This window comes from Schistocerca serialis, chromosome 2 (genome assembly GCF_023864345.2).
Source record: "Schistocerca serialis cubense isolate TAMUIC-IGC-003099 chromosome 2, iqSchSeri2.2, whole genome shotgun sequence".
Taxonomy (NCBI): Eukaryota; Metazoa; Arthropoda; class Insecta; order Orthoptera; family Acrididae; genus Schistocerca; species Schistocerca serialis.
This window is the reverse complement of record NC_064639.1, coordinates 324,229,177-324,248,533: the sequence shown is the minus strand read 5'-3', so window position 1 is coordinate 324,248,533 and position 19,357 is coordinate 324,229,177. Positions and strand designations below refer to the sequence as shown.

Below are 19,357 nucleotides of genomic sequence, written 5' to 3'. Positions count from 1 at the left end.
TTGAAGAGGGTGGTAATGTGTAATAGGCAGACATCTATCCAGACCATCACACAGGAATTCCAAACTGTATCAGGATCCACTGCAAGTACTATGACAGTTAGGCAGGAGGTGAGAAAAATTGGATTTCATGGTAGTGCGGCTGCTCATAAGACCATATCATGCCAGTAATTGCCAAACACTGTCTTGCTTGGTGTATGGACCATAAACATTGGACGATTGAACAGTGGAAAAACATTGCTTGGACTGATGAATCATGGTACACAATGTGGCGATCTGATGGCAGGCTGTGGGTATGGAGAATGTTCAGCGAACGTCATCTGCAGCTTGTGTAGTGCCAACAGTAAAATTTGGAGGTGTTGGTGTTATGGTGTGGTCGTGTTTTTCATGAGGGGGCTTGCACCCCTTGTTTTTTTGTGTGGCACTATCACAGCACAGGCCTACATTGATGTTTTAAGCACCTTCTTGCTTCCCACTGTTGAAGAGCAATTTGGGGATGGCGATTGCATCTTTCAACACGATAGAGCACCTGCTCATAATGCACGGCCTGTGGCAGTGTGGTTACACAACAATAACATCCCTGTAATGGACTGGCCTGAACAGAGTCCTGACCTGAATCCTATGGAACACCTATGGCATGTTTTGGAACACTGACTTCATGCCAAGCCTGACCGACCGACATCGATACCTCTCCTCAGTGCAGCACTCCATGAAGAGTGTGCTGCCATTCCCCAAGAAACCTTCCAGCACCTGACTGAACATATGCAAGCAAGAGTGGTATCTGTCACCGAGGCTAAGGGTGGGCCAGCATCACACTGAATTTGAGCATTACAGATGGAGGACACCACGAACTTCTAAGTCATTTTCAGCCAGGTGTCCGGATACTTTTGATCACATAGTGTATTTTATATAACTGTGGAGGCAATATCAAACAATGGAAAGTCCAGAATTGAATAACAACAGTATTGTGGAAAGGGTAGATTGCCGCTCACCATATATGGGAGACGTTCAGTTGCAGACAGGCATTACAGAACGACTTCCGTACGTTTTAACTTTCTGTCAAAAGTCTCTCTTCTGAAGTAGAAAGCACACACACACACACACACACATTTACACAGGCACAACTCACACACAAATGACCACTGCCTCTGGCCACTTTGACGAGTTCTAACTGTACTTGATGGGAGCAACAATCCATTCGGCGGGGGTAAGAAGGAAGCATATGGCAGGGAGAGGAAGGGGGCAGGATGCTGTGTAGTGTAGCTTGTTGGAGTGTACAGGTAGTTGGGGGGGGGGGGGGGGGGAGGGGGTGGGAAGGAGACGGTGTAGGAGATACCTGTGACAAGACTGGAGGATTCATTGCAGTTGACAAAAGCATTGTCTCTATTGAGGTCAATATCGAATATGACAGTGAAGTTTGCATGTAACAGGTCTATGGGAAACTAAGTTAAATGTTGAATTGGATAGATAAGAAAATCTACTTGCCAAGCAGTGGTAGAACACGCGCATGAAAGATGGTTGTAATTGGTAAGCTTTTGGAGACAGTGGCTCTTTCTTCAGGCAGAAGTCTAGAAGGGAAAGGAAGAGGGGTGGAGAGAAAAGACTGGAGAGATTCCAAAATTCTTTCAACAAAGAAGATGATGTAAATATTCCAGAATTCAAATCAAGAACAGCTGCCAACATGAGTAACTTGGAAGTAGATATCCTTGGAGTAGTGAAGCAACTTAAATCTAGTCGAAAATGTCTACCAATTAGGTTCCTTTTGGAGTATGCTGATACAATAGCTCCATACTTAACAATCATATACAACTGCTCACTTGATGAAAGATCAGTACTCAAAGACTGGAAAGCTGCACAGGTCACACCAATATTCAAGAAAGGAAGTAGGAGTAATTCACTAAATTATAGGCCCATATCATTAAGGTCGATATGCAGCAGGATTTTGGAACATATATTGTGTACAAACATTATGAGTTACCTCAAAAAGAATAGTCTATTGACATACAGCCAACATGGATTTAGAAAACATGTTTCTTGTGAAACACAATTAGCTCTTTACTCACACAAAGTGTTGAGTGCTGGTGACAAGGATTTCAAATTGATTCTGTATTTCCAGATTTCCAGAAGGCTTTTGACACTATACCATGCAAGCCGCTTGTAGTGAAATAGCGTGCTTAGGGAATATTGTCTCAGTTATGTGACTGGATTCCTGGCTTCCAGTCAGAGAAGTCACGGTTCACAGTAATTGATGGAAGGTCATCAAATAAAACAGAAGTGATTTCTGGCATTCCCCAAGATAGTGTCATAAGCCCTCTGCTGGTTTGTATCTGTATAAGTGATTTAGGAGACAATTTGAGCAGCCGTCTTAGGATGTTTGCAGATGAAGCTGTCATTTATCATCTAGCAAAGTCATCAGAAGATCAAAACAAATTGCAAAATCATTTAGAAAATATATCTGTATGGTGCTCAGTGACTTTAGGAGGATATAAGATGACTTAGACAAAATTTCTACTTGGAGTGATGAATGGCAGCTAGCTCTAAATGTAAAAAAAGGTACATGAGTTAATGTGCATGAGTAGGAAAAACAAACCCATTATGTTCAGATACAGCATTAATAGTGTCCTGCTTGATGCAGTCACATTGTTTAAATGTCTGAATGTGACATTGCAAAGTGATATGAAATGAATCAAGCATGTGAGGATTTTGGAAGGGAAGGTAAATGATTGACTTGGGTTTATTGGCAGAATGTTTGGACAATGTAGTTCATCTGTAAAGGAGATCACATATAGGGCTCTGGTGTGACATACTCTTGAGTACTGCTTGAGTGTTTGGGATCTGCATCAGGTCAAATTAAAAGAAGGCATCAAAGCAATTCAGCTGGGCAGCTAGATTTGTTGCCAGTGTGTTCGAACAACACACAAATATTATGGAGATGCTTCAGGAACTCAAATTGGAATCCCTGGAGAAAAGGCAACATTCTTTTCAAGGAATACTGTTGAGAAAATTTGGAGAACTGGCATTTGAAGCTGACTGCAGAAGGATTCTATTGCCATGAACATACATTCTGCATAAGGACCACAAAGATGAGATACAATAAATTAGTTCAAATGGAGGCATATATACAGTTATTTTTTCCTCACTCTGTTTGCAAGTGTAACAGGAAAGGAAATAACTAGTGATGGTACAGGATACCCTCCACCATGCACCATACGGTGGCTCACAGTGTATGTAGGTAGAACAGGTGGTGGTGGGAGGATGTATGGCACAGGTCTTGCATCTTGGTTTATTGCAGGGATACGAGTCGTGAGGCAAGGGGTAGGGGGCAGGGATGGAGTAAGTATGGATAAGGATATTGTGTTGGTTTGATGGGTGGCAGTATATCACTCTGGGAGGGGTACAGCAAAAGGTAGCCAAAACCCTATCAGGAAATGTGATTCAACTGGCGAACCCCAGGTGCTTTTGAGTTACAAGGGAACTGCTCCTTTATGGTCAGTGAAGTCCTCAGTGAGACCCTTGGTATTTGTGGAGAGGGACTGCTTGTTACTGCAGCTGCAACAATGACAGGTGGCTAGACTGTGTGGAAGAGATTTCTTGGTGTGGAACAGGTGGCAGCTGTTGAGTTGGAGTTATTGCTGGTGGTTAGTAGGTTTAAAATGGGTGGAGATACTGATGTAGCCATCCTTAAGGCAAAAATCCTCATTGAGGAAGATGGATTGTTGGGTTGAAGAGGACCAGGTGAAGCAAATGGGGGAGAAAGTGTTGGTGGTTGGAAGAATGTGGACAGGGTGTCCTCATGTCAGCAGTGAAGCTGAACCAAATGAGGGGTTTGGGATTCTGCATTGTTAGGAAGGATTCATCTAGATGGCCTATGAGTAGTTTAGCATCAGATGGTAACATGTGGGTGCCCATTGCTGTACCATGGAATTTTTGCAGGGGATGCCTTTAAAGGAGAAGTAACTGTGAGTGAGGATAAAATTGGTTATGATGAGCAGCAAGAAGTTGTAGGTATGGAGCCAGTCAGGCATTGACAAAGGTAGTGTTCAGTAGTGTCAAGGCCATGGGCATTAGTGATGTCAGTGTAGAGGGCATCAACATTGACAAGCAGAATGCTGTGTGATTAAGGAACATGAAGTATGGAGAGTTCGTGAAGACAGTAATTGGTGTCTTTTATGTAGGAACGTAGGTTATGGGTAATAGGCTGAAGATGTTGGTTCACAAGAACAGACATTCTCTGAGTGGGGGCACAGTAACTGACTATAACATGGTGTCCTTGGTGGTTGGGTTTATGGATTTTAGAAAGCATATAAAAGGTAGGAGTGTGGGAGTGGTAGGGTTGAGGAGAGAGATTGACTTAGACAGAATGTTCTGGGATGGGCCTAAGGATTTGAGGAGTTACTGGAGATTCTGTTGGATTTCTGGAATGGGTTGACTATGGCAGGGTTTGTAGGTAGAAGAATTTGACAGCTGGTGGAGTCCCTCCATGAAGCAATCCCTGTGGTTGAGGATGACAGAGGTGGAGGCCTTGTTAGCAGGTAGGATTATAAAGTTAGGATCAGTTTAGGTGGATTGCAGTTCTGTCTGTGTATGTAAGATTGGGGAAGGATGGTGGGGCAAGATTTGAGGTTAAGAAATTCTGGAATGTTAACAGGGAGTGATTTTGGGGGCAGTTGGGGAATCATGGTTGGACATTGCCACCCATTTCTTACCTAGCCACCTGTGGTCATCGCACCTGCAGTGATGAGTGGTCCCTCTCACTGAGGCCTTCAGACCAAAACTACCCGCCCAGCCTTGTACAGAAATATATCTCCTGTGCTTTGTTTCTCCAGCCTCTTACCACCTCCCACACATCCACTGTCTGGCCTCAAAGGAGCACTCCACTTGTGACTCAGTACCATACAGGACTGGAGCAACTGAATCACATACTCCGACTAGGGTTTCAATTACCTCTCCTTGTGTCCTGAATTAAGGAATATCGTACCAACTATTCTTCATCCCTGCCACTGTGGTATTTCATCACCTACCAAACCTACACAATGCCCTTGTCCAACATTACTCCAACCTTGTCACCATCCACTTGCCTTATGGCTCATATCCCTGCAGTAGATCAAGATGTAAGACTTGTCCCGTACATCCATCCTCCATCACCTAATCCAGTCCAGTCACAGGCATCTATTATCCCAGAAAAGGCAGGTCTGCCTGTGAGGGCAGTCATGTGATCTACAAATAGATCAGCAATCACAGTGCTGCTTTCTATGTGGCTATGATGACTAACAAGCTGTCTTTCTGCATGGGTGGCCACCAACAAACTGTGGCCAAGAGACAGATGGACTACCCAATTGATGAACATGCTGCCCAAAACAATGTCCAGCCCTTCAACAGTTACTTCACAGCCTGTACCATCTGGATCCTTCCTACTGCCAAAAGCTTTTCTGAACAGTGCAGGTGGGAGCTCTCTCTGCAATGCATCCTTTGTTCCCATAACCCCCCTGACCTCAACCTTCACCAGTCCCTGTCCTCCAATTTCCTAACCCTTCCTGCTCCCACTCCAGTGCAACACAGCCTTCCATTCCACTAACGTACCCACTAGTCCTCTAGTCCTCTTCCCCCACCACCCCCCCACCCCTCCCATCCAACCTATGCCTCCTCCTTACCCCCACCACCCGACTGCTGCTCCCACTATGTGCAGCTACAACTCAGTCTGGCCACAGTAGCCAAAGACAGTGGTCATGTGTGTGTGTGTGTGTGTGTGTTTTTGTGTGTATAAAAATATATGCATGTGTGCATGCACTTTCTATGTGCTTTCTACCACAGAAGAAGGCATTTTGACCAAAAACGTAAGTGTATAGCAGTTTTCTTGTTGTGCCTGTCTGCAACTGCAACTCATATCCTCTATAAGGCGAGTAGCAATCTATAATTTTCATAATATTGTTGTGGAAGTAGCATTTTTTCATATAAGTTAGCAAGTCTCCTTCTATTAACTGATACAGGCACAAATAGTATTAAGCTATATAGTGATATTTTACTGTTAATACAGTGCAGTATTTAATTTCTTATGAGTTACTTATCTTTGGTTTATGCATACATAGACTCATTCCTCATTCCTATGGTTCTTGTCACTGATGGGATATATGGAATATGAAGAATTAATTAATTTTATTTACTTATTCAGCCATTTTATGTATTATTAACTAATTAACTTAAAATTAAATAGAATTAATGCTGATTTGATTGCTGAAAGCTATATTACAGTCCATTAAATATGTAATAGAAGACAATCACAAACAAAAAAAGTTTAAGATAACAACTACAAATTTTTAAAAAATCAGGGTGAATGTGCAATGTGACAGAAATTTGTTATTGAAGTTATTGAGGCTTTTGGTGTTTTTGTGATTGTCAATCCATTGTGATCTTCGATCTGATGACTGGTTTCTTGCAGCTCTTCACATTAATCTGTCCTGTGTAAGTTTCATTCCCTGCTCAACTACAACTTTCCTTTCCTACCCTTTTACTCTTATAATTGCAGTCTGGTTTCTGTACATGTTCTAATTAAACTTTTACTCCCTGTATTTTATACCTGTTACTTTCAAAATTGTAGTCCATTCTACACTTTCAAAAGTTTTCTCTAAATCTACAAATGTATGTTTATCTTTCTTCATCCTATCTTGTAAGATGAGCCATAGGGTCAGTATTGTCTGACATGTTCCTGCATTTCTCTGGAACCTGAACTGATCCTTCCTGCAGTTGGCTTCTACAAGTTCTTCCTCTCATCTGTAAATAAGTTGTGCCAATATTTTGCAACCATGACTTATTAAACTAATTGTCTGGTACTGTTCATGCCTATCTGCACTTGTCATCTTTGGAGTTGGAATTCTAACATTTTTCTTGAACTCTGAGGTTATGTTGCACACAAGATGGAATATTTTTGTTGTGGCTGGCCCTCTTAAGGGTCTAAATAATTCTGAGGGAATTTCATCTGCTCCAGGGGTCTTGTTTCAGCTTAGGTCTTTCAGTGCTGTGTCCAGTTCTTTGCACTGTGCAATACCTCCCATCTCATATTCACCTCCTTCCTCTCCCCTTGCATAATTCTGTCCTCAAGTGTGACAATTTATATTTTCCTTCAAAAATCCCTTTAATTTTCCTGTAGGTGGCATATATCTTCACCTCACCATGCATGTTTCTACAGCCTTGCATTTGAGGTTTGTATTAAGACTAAACATATGAGTGTGTAAGGAAATGAACAGTTGCCTTGAATATCTGGCATTCAAAAAAGCATTTCACCAATGTTTATTTACAACAAAAGCCTGATGGACAATTCAAGAACTGAACAGAATTTTTCAGGATTTTAGGGTACCCTACTAAATGCACCTGTAATTGCTCAGTATTTTGCTGGTGCCTATAGCAAGTGTTATCTAAGACTATGGATCTATTGCTGCTGTCACCTTATGTAGCAAGTTTGTTTTAATCTGACCAAATACAGGGTGTGGCACATAAAACCAGCCTGTAAAGTCAACTCATGAACATAATGCAACTGACTCTTCTTTTCTACCAAGTTTGAATAAAGCTCTTCCAGAACTGGCAAATATGTCACTGTTCACTGTTGTCTCAAAGAATATGGGCTCTATAACTTGTGTGGTGGAAATGGTACACCAAATACAAATCTTCTTATCATACAAGGGCACCTGGTGGATCTTGTGTGGATTTTCTATCCACCAATACCAGTTGTTTTAGGAATTTAAGTATCCAGACAGGTGGAACCATCCCTCATCATTCATGATAAACCTTAGTGGGTCCCAGACACCACTGGCAACATTTCTCAACAGCCATAAAAAAATACACTCTCTTCTGCAGGTCAGGCTCCTTCAGTTCTTGCACAACACTTACCTGGTGCAGTTTTAATGTCAGTCAACTTAAAACACATCTGCAGCTTCTCTTACTCACATAAACCTGTTGGCTCAGTCTTCTGGTTGACTTATGGGGACTTCTTGTCATTATCTCCTGCACTTGCCTCTTTAATTCAGGTGTGCAGAAAGGTGGTGGTCCCTTCCGGGGAGCCTTTTGCACTGATCATGCACGCCACCATTTTTCAATCAATTCCTGTATGGTGCTTTTGCTGGCACAGAAGTACTGGAAATTTCTCTTGAAACACTTTGTTTTCACAAAAGATCCAGTTTGAATGAATGATTCAACAATGGCAACATGCTCAGGTAGTGAATACAGCATTATCACACACTCACACTAACCTGGCTTCACACAACGAGGCCTTTTCCTCAGCTGGTTTCGACAAGTTTCACTGGCTGTGGCTGCAGCTGCTTTACATGACAACAAAGTTCCACACAGTGTCAGTACATCAGGGGAAATGGTTAATTCATGTGCAACTGTTTGGATAGTGTTTCTCATTTTCCATTAATATTGATTTGTGTGCACGCACTGGAACATCATCATTGCAGATGTTGGGCCAATTTTAGGTGCCACATTCTGTACATAGACATTGCAGACACACACTAAATGAAACATTGTGGTTATGGGTTGTTGTTGTTGTGGTCTTCAGTCCTGAGACTGGTTTGATGCAGCTCTCCATGCTGCTCTATCCTGTGCAAGCTCCTTCATCTCCCAGTACCTACTGCAACCTACATCCTTCTGAATCTGCTTAGTATATTCATCTCTTGGTCTCCCTCTACGATTTTTACCCTCCACACTGCCCTCCAATGCTAAATTTGTGATCCCTTAATGCCTCAGAACATGTCCTACCAACTGATCCCTTCTTCTAGTCAAGTTGTGCCACAAACTTCTCTTCTCCTAAATCCTATTCAATACCTCCTCATTAGTTACGTGATCTACCCACCTAATCTTCAACATTCTTCTGTAGCACCACATTTCGAAAGCTTCTATTCTCTTCTTGTCCAAACTATTTATCGTCCATGTTTCACTTCCATACATGGCTACACTCCATACAAATACTTTCAGAAACGACTTCCTGACACTTAAATCTATACTCGATATTAACAAATTTCTCTTCTTCAGAAACACTTTCCTTGCCATTGCCAGTCTACATTTTATATCCTCTCTACTTTGACCATCATCAGTTATTTTGCTCCCCAAATAGCAAAACTCCTTTACTACTTTAAGTGTCTCATTTCCTAATCTAATTCCCTCAGCATCACCCGACTTAATTCGACTACATTCCATTATCCTCATTTTGCTTTTGTTGATGTTCATCTTATATTCTCCTTTCAAGACACTATCCATTCCATTCAACTGCTCTTCCAAGTCCTTTGCTGTCTGACAGAATTACAATGTCATCGGTGAACCTCAAAGTTTTTATTTCTTCTCCCTGGATTTTAATACCTACTCCGAATTTTTCTTTTGTTTCCTTTACTGCTTGCTCAATATACAGATTGAATAACATCGGGGAGAGGCTATAACCCTGTATCACTCCCTTCCCAACCACTGCTTTCCTTTCGTGCCCCTTGACTCTTATAACTGCCATCTGGTTATGGGTAATAATCTAAAATAGTGTCACTGTAAAGATTCTATAACCCAGAAGCTTAGTTTTATATGTTTTACACATCAGACATATCTCTTATTGTATGCACTTGCTCTTTTTGCATGCTTTCATTTCCTGTAGTCATATGGTATTTTATGGGTTAATGTAGCTTTAGAGGTTAGTTTGAGCAACTGATAACCCATTTTAACCACTTGTCAAGAAAGAATGCTCTTTGAAAAATGGCTGCTAATTTTTGAAAATGAATGTTGTTCTTTGACAGTAATTCAGTTTCCAGATATTCAAGAACAAAGTAAAAGAAAGTCTTATTAGCCAATTCTCCTATAATTTATCAGAATATTTCGATTCTAGGATGTAAATTATGGCTCCCACTAATATTCATATTATACGCGTTCCTAACTTTTTTAGTATATCTACAGATGCTAGTGTTTTCTAAATCAGCAAAGTTATGTAAATGGTTAGTATGAGCTAGTAGATAAAAGCAGAGATTGATAAGTAAAGGAACAATGTTTCCTTTTTCACCTTTCTTTGACTTGGTTCCACATCCATCAAAGCTATTTTCATGATGGGATTTATAGAATATGATGTGTGAATGAATGGATGCATGAATGAACGAATGAATGAATGATTGAACAACTCATACAAATATGAAACAAGAATCATTAGATCAACAACAGATACATGTTACTACAGAGTGGAAAATTTCAGATTTATTAAAAAAAAATAGTAGTAATTCTATTATCTGCATCATCTACCAGTACTCATTCATTGCCTTGTAAATGCAAATTATTCAGCAGATTAGTGGTATTTAATTGTTAATGCAGTCTGTGGATTTCCTGATAACTACTCTTCTTTGCTAAACTGCAGTTCAGCTCATTTCACAGTCCTGTAAGCTATATTTCATAATTGAATTACTGGAAGAACTAATAGTTGGCTTGTGATACTTCAGTTTACATGAAGAGGAATGTACATTGAGATGGACAATGGTCATGAGACAGCAATGTGCACATTTACAGATGGTGGCAGTATTGTGTACACGAGCTCTAAAAGGGCAGTGTATTGGTGGAGCTGTCATTTGTACTCAGATGATTCATGTTTAAAAGTTTCTGATGTGGTTATGGATGCACACTGGGAATTAACAGATTTTGAATGGGGAATGGTAGTTGGAGCTAGAGCGTGGGACATTCCATTTCAGAAATCGTTAGGTAATTCTACAACCTGGGTTCTGCAGTGTCAAAATATCAAATTTCTGGCATTACCTCTCACCATGGACAACGCAGTGGTTGATGGCCTTCACTTAAAGCAGCATTTGCTTAGAGTTGTCAGTGCTGACAGACAAGAAACATTGCATGAAATAACTACAGAAATCAATGTGGGATATGTGACAAATGTATCTGTCAGGACAGTATAGCAAAGTATGACATTAATGGCCTTTAGCAGGGGACTTCCGATGACTTTTTGACTCCATGCTGTGTCAAGTTGCTGCACTAAGTTGGGGAAAAGGAGGTCTATCATGATATTAGAAGGTATCCTATGACTTCTGCCATCCCAGTGTATTTTAAACATTTGTAGAAGCGGTAGATATTTTCAGATAAGAGTCCCTTTACTAACAGCATGACATCACCTGCAACACCTCTCCTGTGTTCGTGACCATATTGATTAAACCCTAGATAACTGGATAACAATGGCCTGGCCATAGTGTCCCAATTTCAGTTGGAAAGTGCTAACGGTAGGGTTCGAATGTGGCACAGACTCCATGAAGCCATGAACACAAGCTGTCAACAAGGCACTGTGCAAGCTGTTGGTGGCTCCATAATGGTTTGGGCTGTGTTTACATGGAATGTCCTGGGTCCTCTGGTCCAACTGACCACTGGAAATTGTTATGTTCATCTACTTAGAGACAGATTCAGCCATTCATGGACGTCATATTCCCAAATAATAGTGGCATTTTCATGGATGACATTGCGCCATGTCATTGGGCCACACTTCTTTGCAATTGGTTTGATGAACATTCTAGGCAATTTGTGTGAATTATCTGGGCACCTGGATTGCCCGAGATGAATCCCATCGATCACTTTTGGGACGTCACTTCCTGCAAAATCCTGCACTGGCTGCACCCAGAGTTATGGATGGCTCTAGAGGCAGCAGGGTTCAGTATTTCTGCAGGGGAATTCCAGTGACTTGTTGAGTCCATGCTGTGTTGAGTTGCTGCACTAAGCTGGGCAAAAGGAGGTTCAATGTGATGCTGGGAGGTATCCCATGACATTTGTCACCTCAGTGTATTTTAAATGTTTGTAGAAGCAATATACATTTTCAGATTTCTGTTAAAAATTTCTGCTTACTTTTAGTTTGTTTAAAAGTAGTTATTTCTGGTTAATGTAAATGCCATAATTCTATGGAATATGAAGAATTAATTAATTAACTCAAAATGTCTAAGAAACATATAGATAGGTGGCCCCAACCTATAATATAATATACTTACTACATAATAGAAGACAATTACTGAAAATAATTGTTTCATTCTGATATAACACAATTTTGTAATAAATTTGAATTAAGGCACCATTTTCTTAATATCATTTTTGTGTTAATATGTGACTGAGGTTTGTTTGAATTTAAAAGTATGAAGTTGAAATGGAAGAAAATGTGGACAAAAAAATTAACTGATCTCGTGTAAGAAAAGGTCTGAAGACCCTAATCTGATTAGGTTTGATAAACAGTGTAAGACACTGTCATCCTGACTGATATATATTCCATCATTTTTCTGTTTCTTCATTATCCTTATAACACTGTAATGTTTTACTACTGATATGTTTCGTTATTCATTGACATCAGTAACTTTTCATAATGAAGAAAATCATTGTAAAAAGGTATTCGAAATTTATGTTTTTATTTTATTATTCAGTTATGATAACTTGATTACTGTGTGTGTCATTTAGGTTATGACAAGCAAAGAGTGGCTAACAATAGAGGACTGGCTGGAATGTGGAGTTCCACTTATTCCTGTGGTAACAAAACATGAAGGAAGATTGGAAAGGTCGGAGCCTGAGACACTACAAGTGTGCTTCTCAAGCAGTCATTTAGGAGGTGATGTTCTACATGCAGGCTCTTCACAGGTGTCTCTCATCATGATTAATTTCACCTACACAAAATTTGGTTTTGATATCCTTATAGGTAGAATTTATGCACTGCTGTACGTAGTAATGGGAAAAATTAAATGTTTGCAAGTGATTCGTAAAGATAATCTCTTTGTCTAATTTACTTGTAAGGATTATGACAATCATTCTGTCACACTTGTGAAACATATACTGCCTGTATTATTTGATACATGCTGTATTAAATAGCCAATATGAGGGTACATAGCATTTGTTCTGTGGTTCGCTGCAATTTAGCAACATGATAGGCAAATATAATGGTTTTTCATCGAATAATTCTCTCTAATTACACCTACCCAAAAAAGGCCATTGCTGGCTGAACTTAAGTATTAGTCTAAGCAGGAAGAAGATTCTTGACTCTTAACTAGGTGTAGCGGCAGACCTCTTACAGAAATAATATGAAACAGTACAAATACAAGCTTGTGATACACTTATGTCTCATTACAAGTGGTTATTTATGTATGAAAAGAGGGAGAATACTGATGCTGAGAAATGTAACCACTTTACTAACATAAATAATTACACAACTCAAAACACATGTGTTAACATAGGATGTACATAGTGCACAAAGACAAAACAGAAGACAAAGACATAACACAAGTATAGTTTTCTTAGTATTCAGTTTAACTCATTCATATTGACCTTTGTGATCAGTGTTGCCATAGAGCCTCCCTCACCCCCCACCCCCTTCTCTTCCCTTCCTCTAGTACAAAACACAGGACATAGATAGGTTAGATGGAGTTGTTGCTAATCCTGAACATATTCTTGCAGGAAAGCGGGCAGAGTGGTCAGCCATATTCAGTATGGGAAGATTCACTCTTGTTGTTATGTGGCAATGGTGGCAGGACATCAGCTACCTCAGAGAAGTAAAACCAGCTGGAATGAAGACACATTGGTTGAAGCATATGTAGAAGTGGATTTTTCCAGTTGTGGTGGTAGCTCGTCTTCCTCTTCCTGTTCCCACAGTGTCCAAGCTGGCTTGAGGAGCTGAATGGAGACCATTACTGTTTTGCCATTAAGCAAGGGAGAGAACATTTGGTCCCCATGCCAGAGCACCTTGTGATGGTCTGAATAAAGTTGTTAAAGGGCTGCTCATATGGTACCTTCATGGAATGTCGCATGTGGGTACAGTTCTTTATAAGGTCTCCTGCATGAAAACCAGCCATACACTATGAACTTCGGGAGGCAGCATCCAGACATGAGATGTATGTTGTCTAATGTCAACTGCTAGTGACAGTAACTCCAATGTCACCAATGGTGATGTGGCAAGAGGAAACCAGCAGGGAGCTCAAGCATTCACCACACAATATTTCAACTAGGGATGATTTCATATCCTCCTTGTATGCCATGCAAATTCCCAACAGAACCCATGGAATGCTTCAGTCCACAATGAGTCATGACACTTCAGGGCCACCTTAAGCATACAATGTCACCATGCAGCCAACCCATTGCTTTCTGGGTGATAGGATGTAGTGTGAAAACGATGCACATCACAAAATGTACACAATTCTGTGAAGAGATTCGATTCAAACTTATACCAGTTGTCAATAGTGAATGGTGACAGGCCCCTGAAACAAGCAGTTATGTATTAATGAAAGCCAAAGCATTAGACTTGGTTGTCATGCCCTATAAAGGTACAGTTTCCACTCACCACATCATCCTGTCAATTGCAGACAAAATATATCAGAACTCATTTGACTCAGGTAACAGCTCAGCCAGGTCAAAGTGAACATATCGTAAACAGCATATAAGCACGTCAAATTTACCCTGTGACAGAAATGTTTGATGCTCTGTTGTGCTGCTTTGGAAGGCAAGACTGGTATGTGTCCAGTGTTTGCAATCAACCTTTACCCTTGACCAAACAAAGTGCTCAGTTACTAACTTCGTGGTGAGGTGAAAAGCTGTAGGTAATAGGTTACGCAGACTATTGGAGGAGGACCTGCAGAATTTGACCAGAACAAAAAAAAAAGTGTGGCCTGCCCTACAGGGTATCAGACTACAGGCGAAAGTTAGTGTTGGGAATCTAAATGCATTCTAACTTTAATCTGGTGCTGGTGCCATCCAGGAATCCCATTGACTGTTGGTCTTGTTTCTGCTCTTTAGCAAATTCCCTGAAATCAGTCAGTGCACTAAGTACTTGAATGCATGACAGGTAAACTGTGACCACATTGTCCACTCCGTTTATGCGATGAATGTTGGTAGTAAATTATGCACTGTAGTCAAACTGAATGAAACTGACACTTATCTTGGAATCTGAGTCAACTAGAAGACTCCAGTTGAGAATGTAGAGAAGGCTATTGTGAATGGATGCAAGAAGCAAGCTAGGTTGATTAACATGTATAGTGACTTGACAAGCATTCTTAATGCTGCAACCTCTGATACCTACTGAAGATCATATGTTGTGTTTGGATGCTCACATGGGAAGGTGCACTTGGGTGCAGTGGTGCTGAAACACACATGGATCCAGCACCTATGCACACTCTTGTCAGTTTCTGTTGGAACTTTAAGTTAGCATGAAGTGTTGACCAGTCCATTATTGCCAGATGATTGTGTTGAGTCTCAGGAGCTGGGAGCCATTGACCTACAGAGGGTTCATTGTGATTCATCATATGTATTTGGCCCTGCTTGGTTACCAAATGCCACATCATTGCACAATGTGGCTACTGTCGGTATTGTTCGCTGATGGCTGGTGGTTAGCAAGGATGCCCATCTTGTAAGGCAAGAATACAGTCAGAAATTTGTAGTTTGACTTCTCGAGTGAGTCCTTCATGCAATACAAATGGCAGTTGGAAAAAAAAAAAAATGAGGCAATTGATTCACCCATGGCCCACAATGTATTGTTTGGTATTAACTTAGGATCAAATAAGTGCCAAAACTGTGAAGGAGTCCATTCACTCATCTGATCTCACGAAATTTTCTGTTGGATTTGTTGTTCAGGTGTTTAGCATAACCATCGCTATAACGCTGCCTTGGCCACCTCAAACTTGCAAAAGACAGGTGGTGACAGGATAGTGTCACTGATGATAGAAGCATGGCTATCTGATGTTACACAGTCATGTGAAATATTTTGCTGATGTTGTGAGCTGAAAACACAGATTCAACAATGATAAACCAAGATTGTGGTCTTTCTGAAAGAGACTGTGGCAGTTTGGTAACACATACTGCATGGTATGGACATTTCTGTAAATGTGTGTGTGTGTGTGTGTGTGTGTGTGTGTGTGTGTGTGTGTGTGTGTGTGTGTGTGTGTGTGTGTGGTAGTATATGAATTGATCTAGGAGTATCATCAGATGCAACCACATTGATCAGTTGTAATGTGGTAGATAACCCAGATATCATTTTTGTGTGACCCAATCAGCTGGGTTCCACAAGGTAGCAGAAATGGATTTGTCACCTCGATAAGTGGTGTAGTAGCACACTCGAATTGAGAGGTGTATGAACACAATGATAGACTCTCAAGCATAAAAACCAGTTGTATGTCCAGTAACACTTTGTATGTTAGAAATACTTATATAAGATCCATGGAAGGTAACACAGAATGGTGATGTGTGGGACCCAAACATTCTTGTACACAAATGGAGGAGGGTTGGAATCAGTTTCACTTGTTGTGTCATTCTTGTATTTTTCCATATTATTCCATTGCACCACATAATCCAACAAAAGCACTGTCAAGATAGGCAAAAGGTCCCAGTGCCCTTTGTTGGTCCACAATGTTCACTGTTCAACAGGATGGTAGCATTGTGTATTTACTAAATCTGTAGAAATTATATGGTTGTCACGATCACCAAATTGGTTTTATCTGTGATTTTGTGGAGGCATAACAAAGTGCTCACCACAAAGATGACGTGCTATAGACACGAAATTTAATCGACAGGAAGAAGATGCTGTGATATGCAAATGATTAGCTTTTCAGAGCATTCACACAAGGTTGGCGCTGATGGCAACACCTACAACATGCTGACATGAGGAAAGTTTCCAACCGATTTCTCATACACAAACAGCAGTTGACTGGTGTTGCCTGGTGAAACGTTGTGGTGATGCCTCGTGTAAGGAGGAGAAATGCGTACCATCACATTTCCGACTTTGATAAAGGTCGGATTGTAGCCTATCGCAGTTGTGGTTTATCATATCGCGACACTGCTGCTCGCGTTGGTCGAGATCCAGTGACTGTTAGCAGAATATGGAATCAGTGGGTTCAGGAGGGTAATACGGAATTCCGTGCTGGATCCCAACGGCCTCGTATCACTAGCAGTCGAGATGACATACATCTTGTACGCAAGGCTGTAACGGATCATGCAGCTTTGTCTCGATCCCTGAGTCAACAGATGGGGACGTTTGCAAGACAACAACCATCTGCATGAACAGTTCGATGACATTTGCAGCAGCATTGTCTATCAGCTCGGAGACCATGGCTGTGGTTACCCTTGAGACTGCATCACAGACAGGAGCGCCTGCGATGGTGTACTCAACGATGAACCAGGGTGCACAAATGGCAAAACGTCATTTTTTCGGATGAATCCAGGTTCTGTTTACAGCATCATGATGGTCGCATCCATGTGGTGACATCACGATGAACGCACATTGGAAGCGTGTATTCGTCATCGCCATACTGCCGTATCACCCGGCATGATGGTATGGGGTGCGATTGGTTACACGTCTCGGTCACCTCTTGTTTGCGTTGACGGCACTTTGAACAGTGGATGCTACATTTCAGATGTGTTACGACCCATGGCTCTACCCTTCATTCGATCCCTGCAAAACCCTAAATTTCAGCAGAATAATGCACAACCACATGTTGCAGGTTCTGTACGGGCCTTTCTGGATACAGAAAATGTTTGACTGCTGCCCTGGTCAGCACATTCTCCAGATCTCTCACCAATTGAAAATGTCTGGTCAATGGTGGCCGAGCAACTGACTCGTCACAATACGCCAGTCACTACTCTTGATGAACTGTGGTATAATGTTGAAGCTGCATGGGCAGCTGTACCTGTACACGCCATCCGAGCTCTGTTTGACTCAATGCCCAGGCATATCAAGGCCATTATTATGGCCAGAGATGGTTGTTCTGGGTACTGATTTCTCAGGATCTATGCACCCAATTTGCCTGAAAATGTAATCACATGTCAATTCTAGTATAATGAATACCCATTTATCATCTTCATTTCTTCTTGGTGTAGCAGTTTTAATGGCCAGTAGTGTACCTTCATGATCACAGTGAGTACACAGTGCACTAGATGAAGACAAGATAGAAGACAAAGACATTACACCTGTATAGTATTCTTAGTATTCAGTTTAATTTGTTCATATCAACCTCGATGGGCAATGTCACCACAGGTGAGAACTTGAGTGTGAGTTGGCAAATCTGATGACCATGACATCTTTACAAGCTCAGATAGTTAATAAATATTCAAGTATTCATTCATAAAGTAAAGTGAGATCAGACATTATGTACAGTTCACATGAATTTGAATTGTACCTTCAGTTTTATATGTACTACAGAACTACATTTCTTGTTGCAGTGCATGTTTTTAGAATTTTTCTCATTATGGACACATTTTTGTTTTGTGTCATGATGCTGGTAATATCACAATGACATATATTAGTGAATATTCTGTCATTAAAACTTCCATCATACTTATTCATACATCAAGTGTAGACTTTTCTGTCATATGCTGCTGGTAAAAGCTTCTCAGGCTTCCTTCCACGTGGCTGCATTGAAATTCCGTTACATTTTGGTGAATGTCACTCTCATCATTTTCTTTCATAGTGCAAGTTTGTGTAGATCTCAGTATATATTGAGTGGTGGCTACCACTGCCAACACCTTCACCCTGGCATGAGAATCACAACCCATGTGGGCTGGCAGAAACTCAGATGAAGCCCCAGGATGTCAATGATAACAAGAACAGTTGTCAACATGGTGTACAGTTAACTAGATGCTGCTACAACCTCGCCCCTCTCCAAAGACCTGAACTTCACTCCTGTTCCAAATGCGTTACCAAAACATAACATTATCATCACTGTTGAAGAAGCAGTCCATGGCCAACCAGTGGAAAAGGCAGAGGAAATCATGTGTGAAACATGCAGGATCGTCCCAAATCCAACTTCCAGAACCAAATATGAAAACAGCAGAATGGAAAGCACTATGTGCTGACAAATGAAATGTGAAAGTTCTGCTGTGCATTGACAACTACCACCTTACGACAGGATACAGCCAACATAAAGCTAAAGAAAGATCCAACAGTAGAGATGGCAAGAAAAACAATAGCTCTGCTTCATGAGTCAGCTCTTAATGAAAGAAGATACAGTGATCTATCAAAAGGCATCAGCACCACCATGCCTATATGGACCACCTAAAATTCACAAATAAGCTGTACCACTATGGCTTATAGACAACACCATTAATAAATTCACTTATGGAATGCTCAAGTGTCTAGCCTCACTTATAAAACCCATACTGGAACACTTCAGTCACTATGTGAGGAAGTAGGCCAAATGCATGATCATGCTGAGAAAGGGATGTGGCTGCAGATGAATGACCTGATGTGAGCCATGACATAAAATCTCTTTTTTCATGAGTACCATTTCAAGATGCTTTGGTAGTCTTAGCAGATCATTTTGAGTCCCAGTCATTGAAGGTATTTGAACATGTCATTGCAACCTACTTCAGATGTGGTGGGGACTTTTGTGAAGAAGCTGATAGGTTA

At 40.9% G+C, this 19,357-nt stretch overlaps 1 protein-coding gene across 3 annotated transcripts in view; it reads left to right on the top strand.

Moving 5' to 3' along the window:
- LOC126457133 (uncharacterized) overlaps positions 1-19,357 on the top strand; it is a 475,859-nt gene that overhangs the window by 394,362 nt on the left and 62,140 nt on the right. For all 3 annotated transcript variants that reach the window (XM_050093199.1, XM_050093200.1, XM_050093198.1), the window contains one exon: positions 12,439-12,615. In XM_050093199.1, coding sequence (XP_049949156.1) covers positions 12,439-12,615 — 177 coding nt within the window. The remainder of the gene's footprint in view (positions 1-12,438; positions 12,616-19,357) is intronic.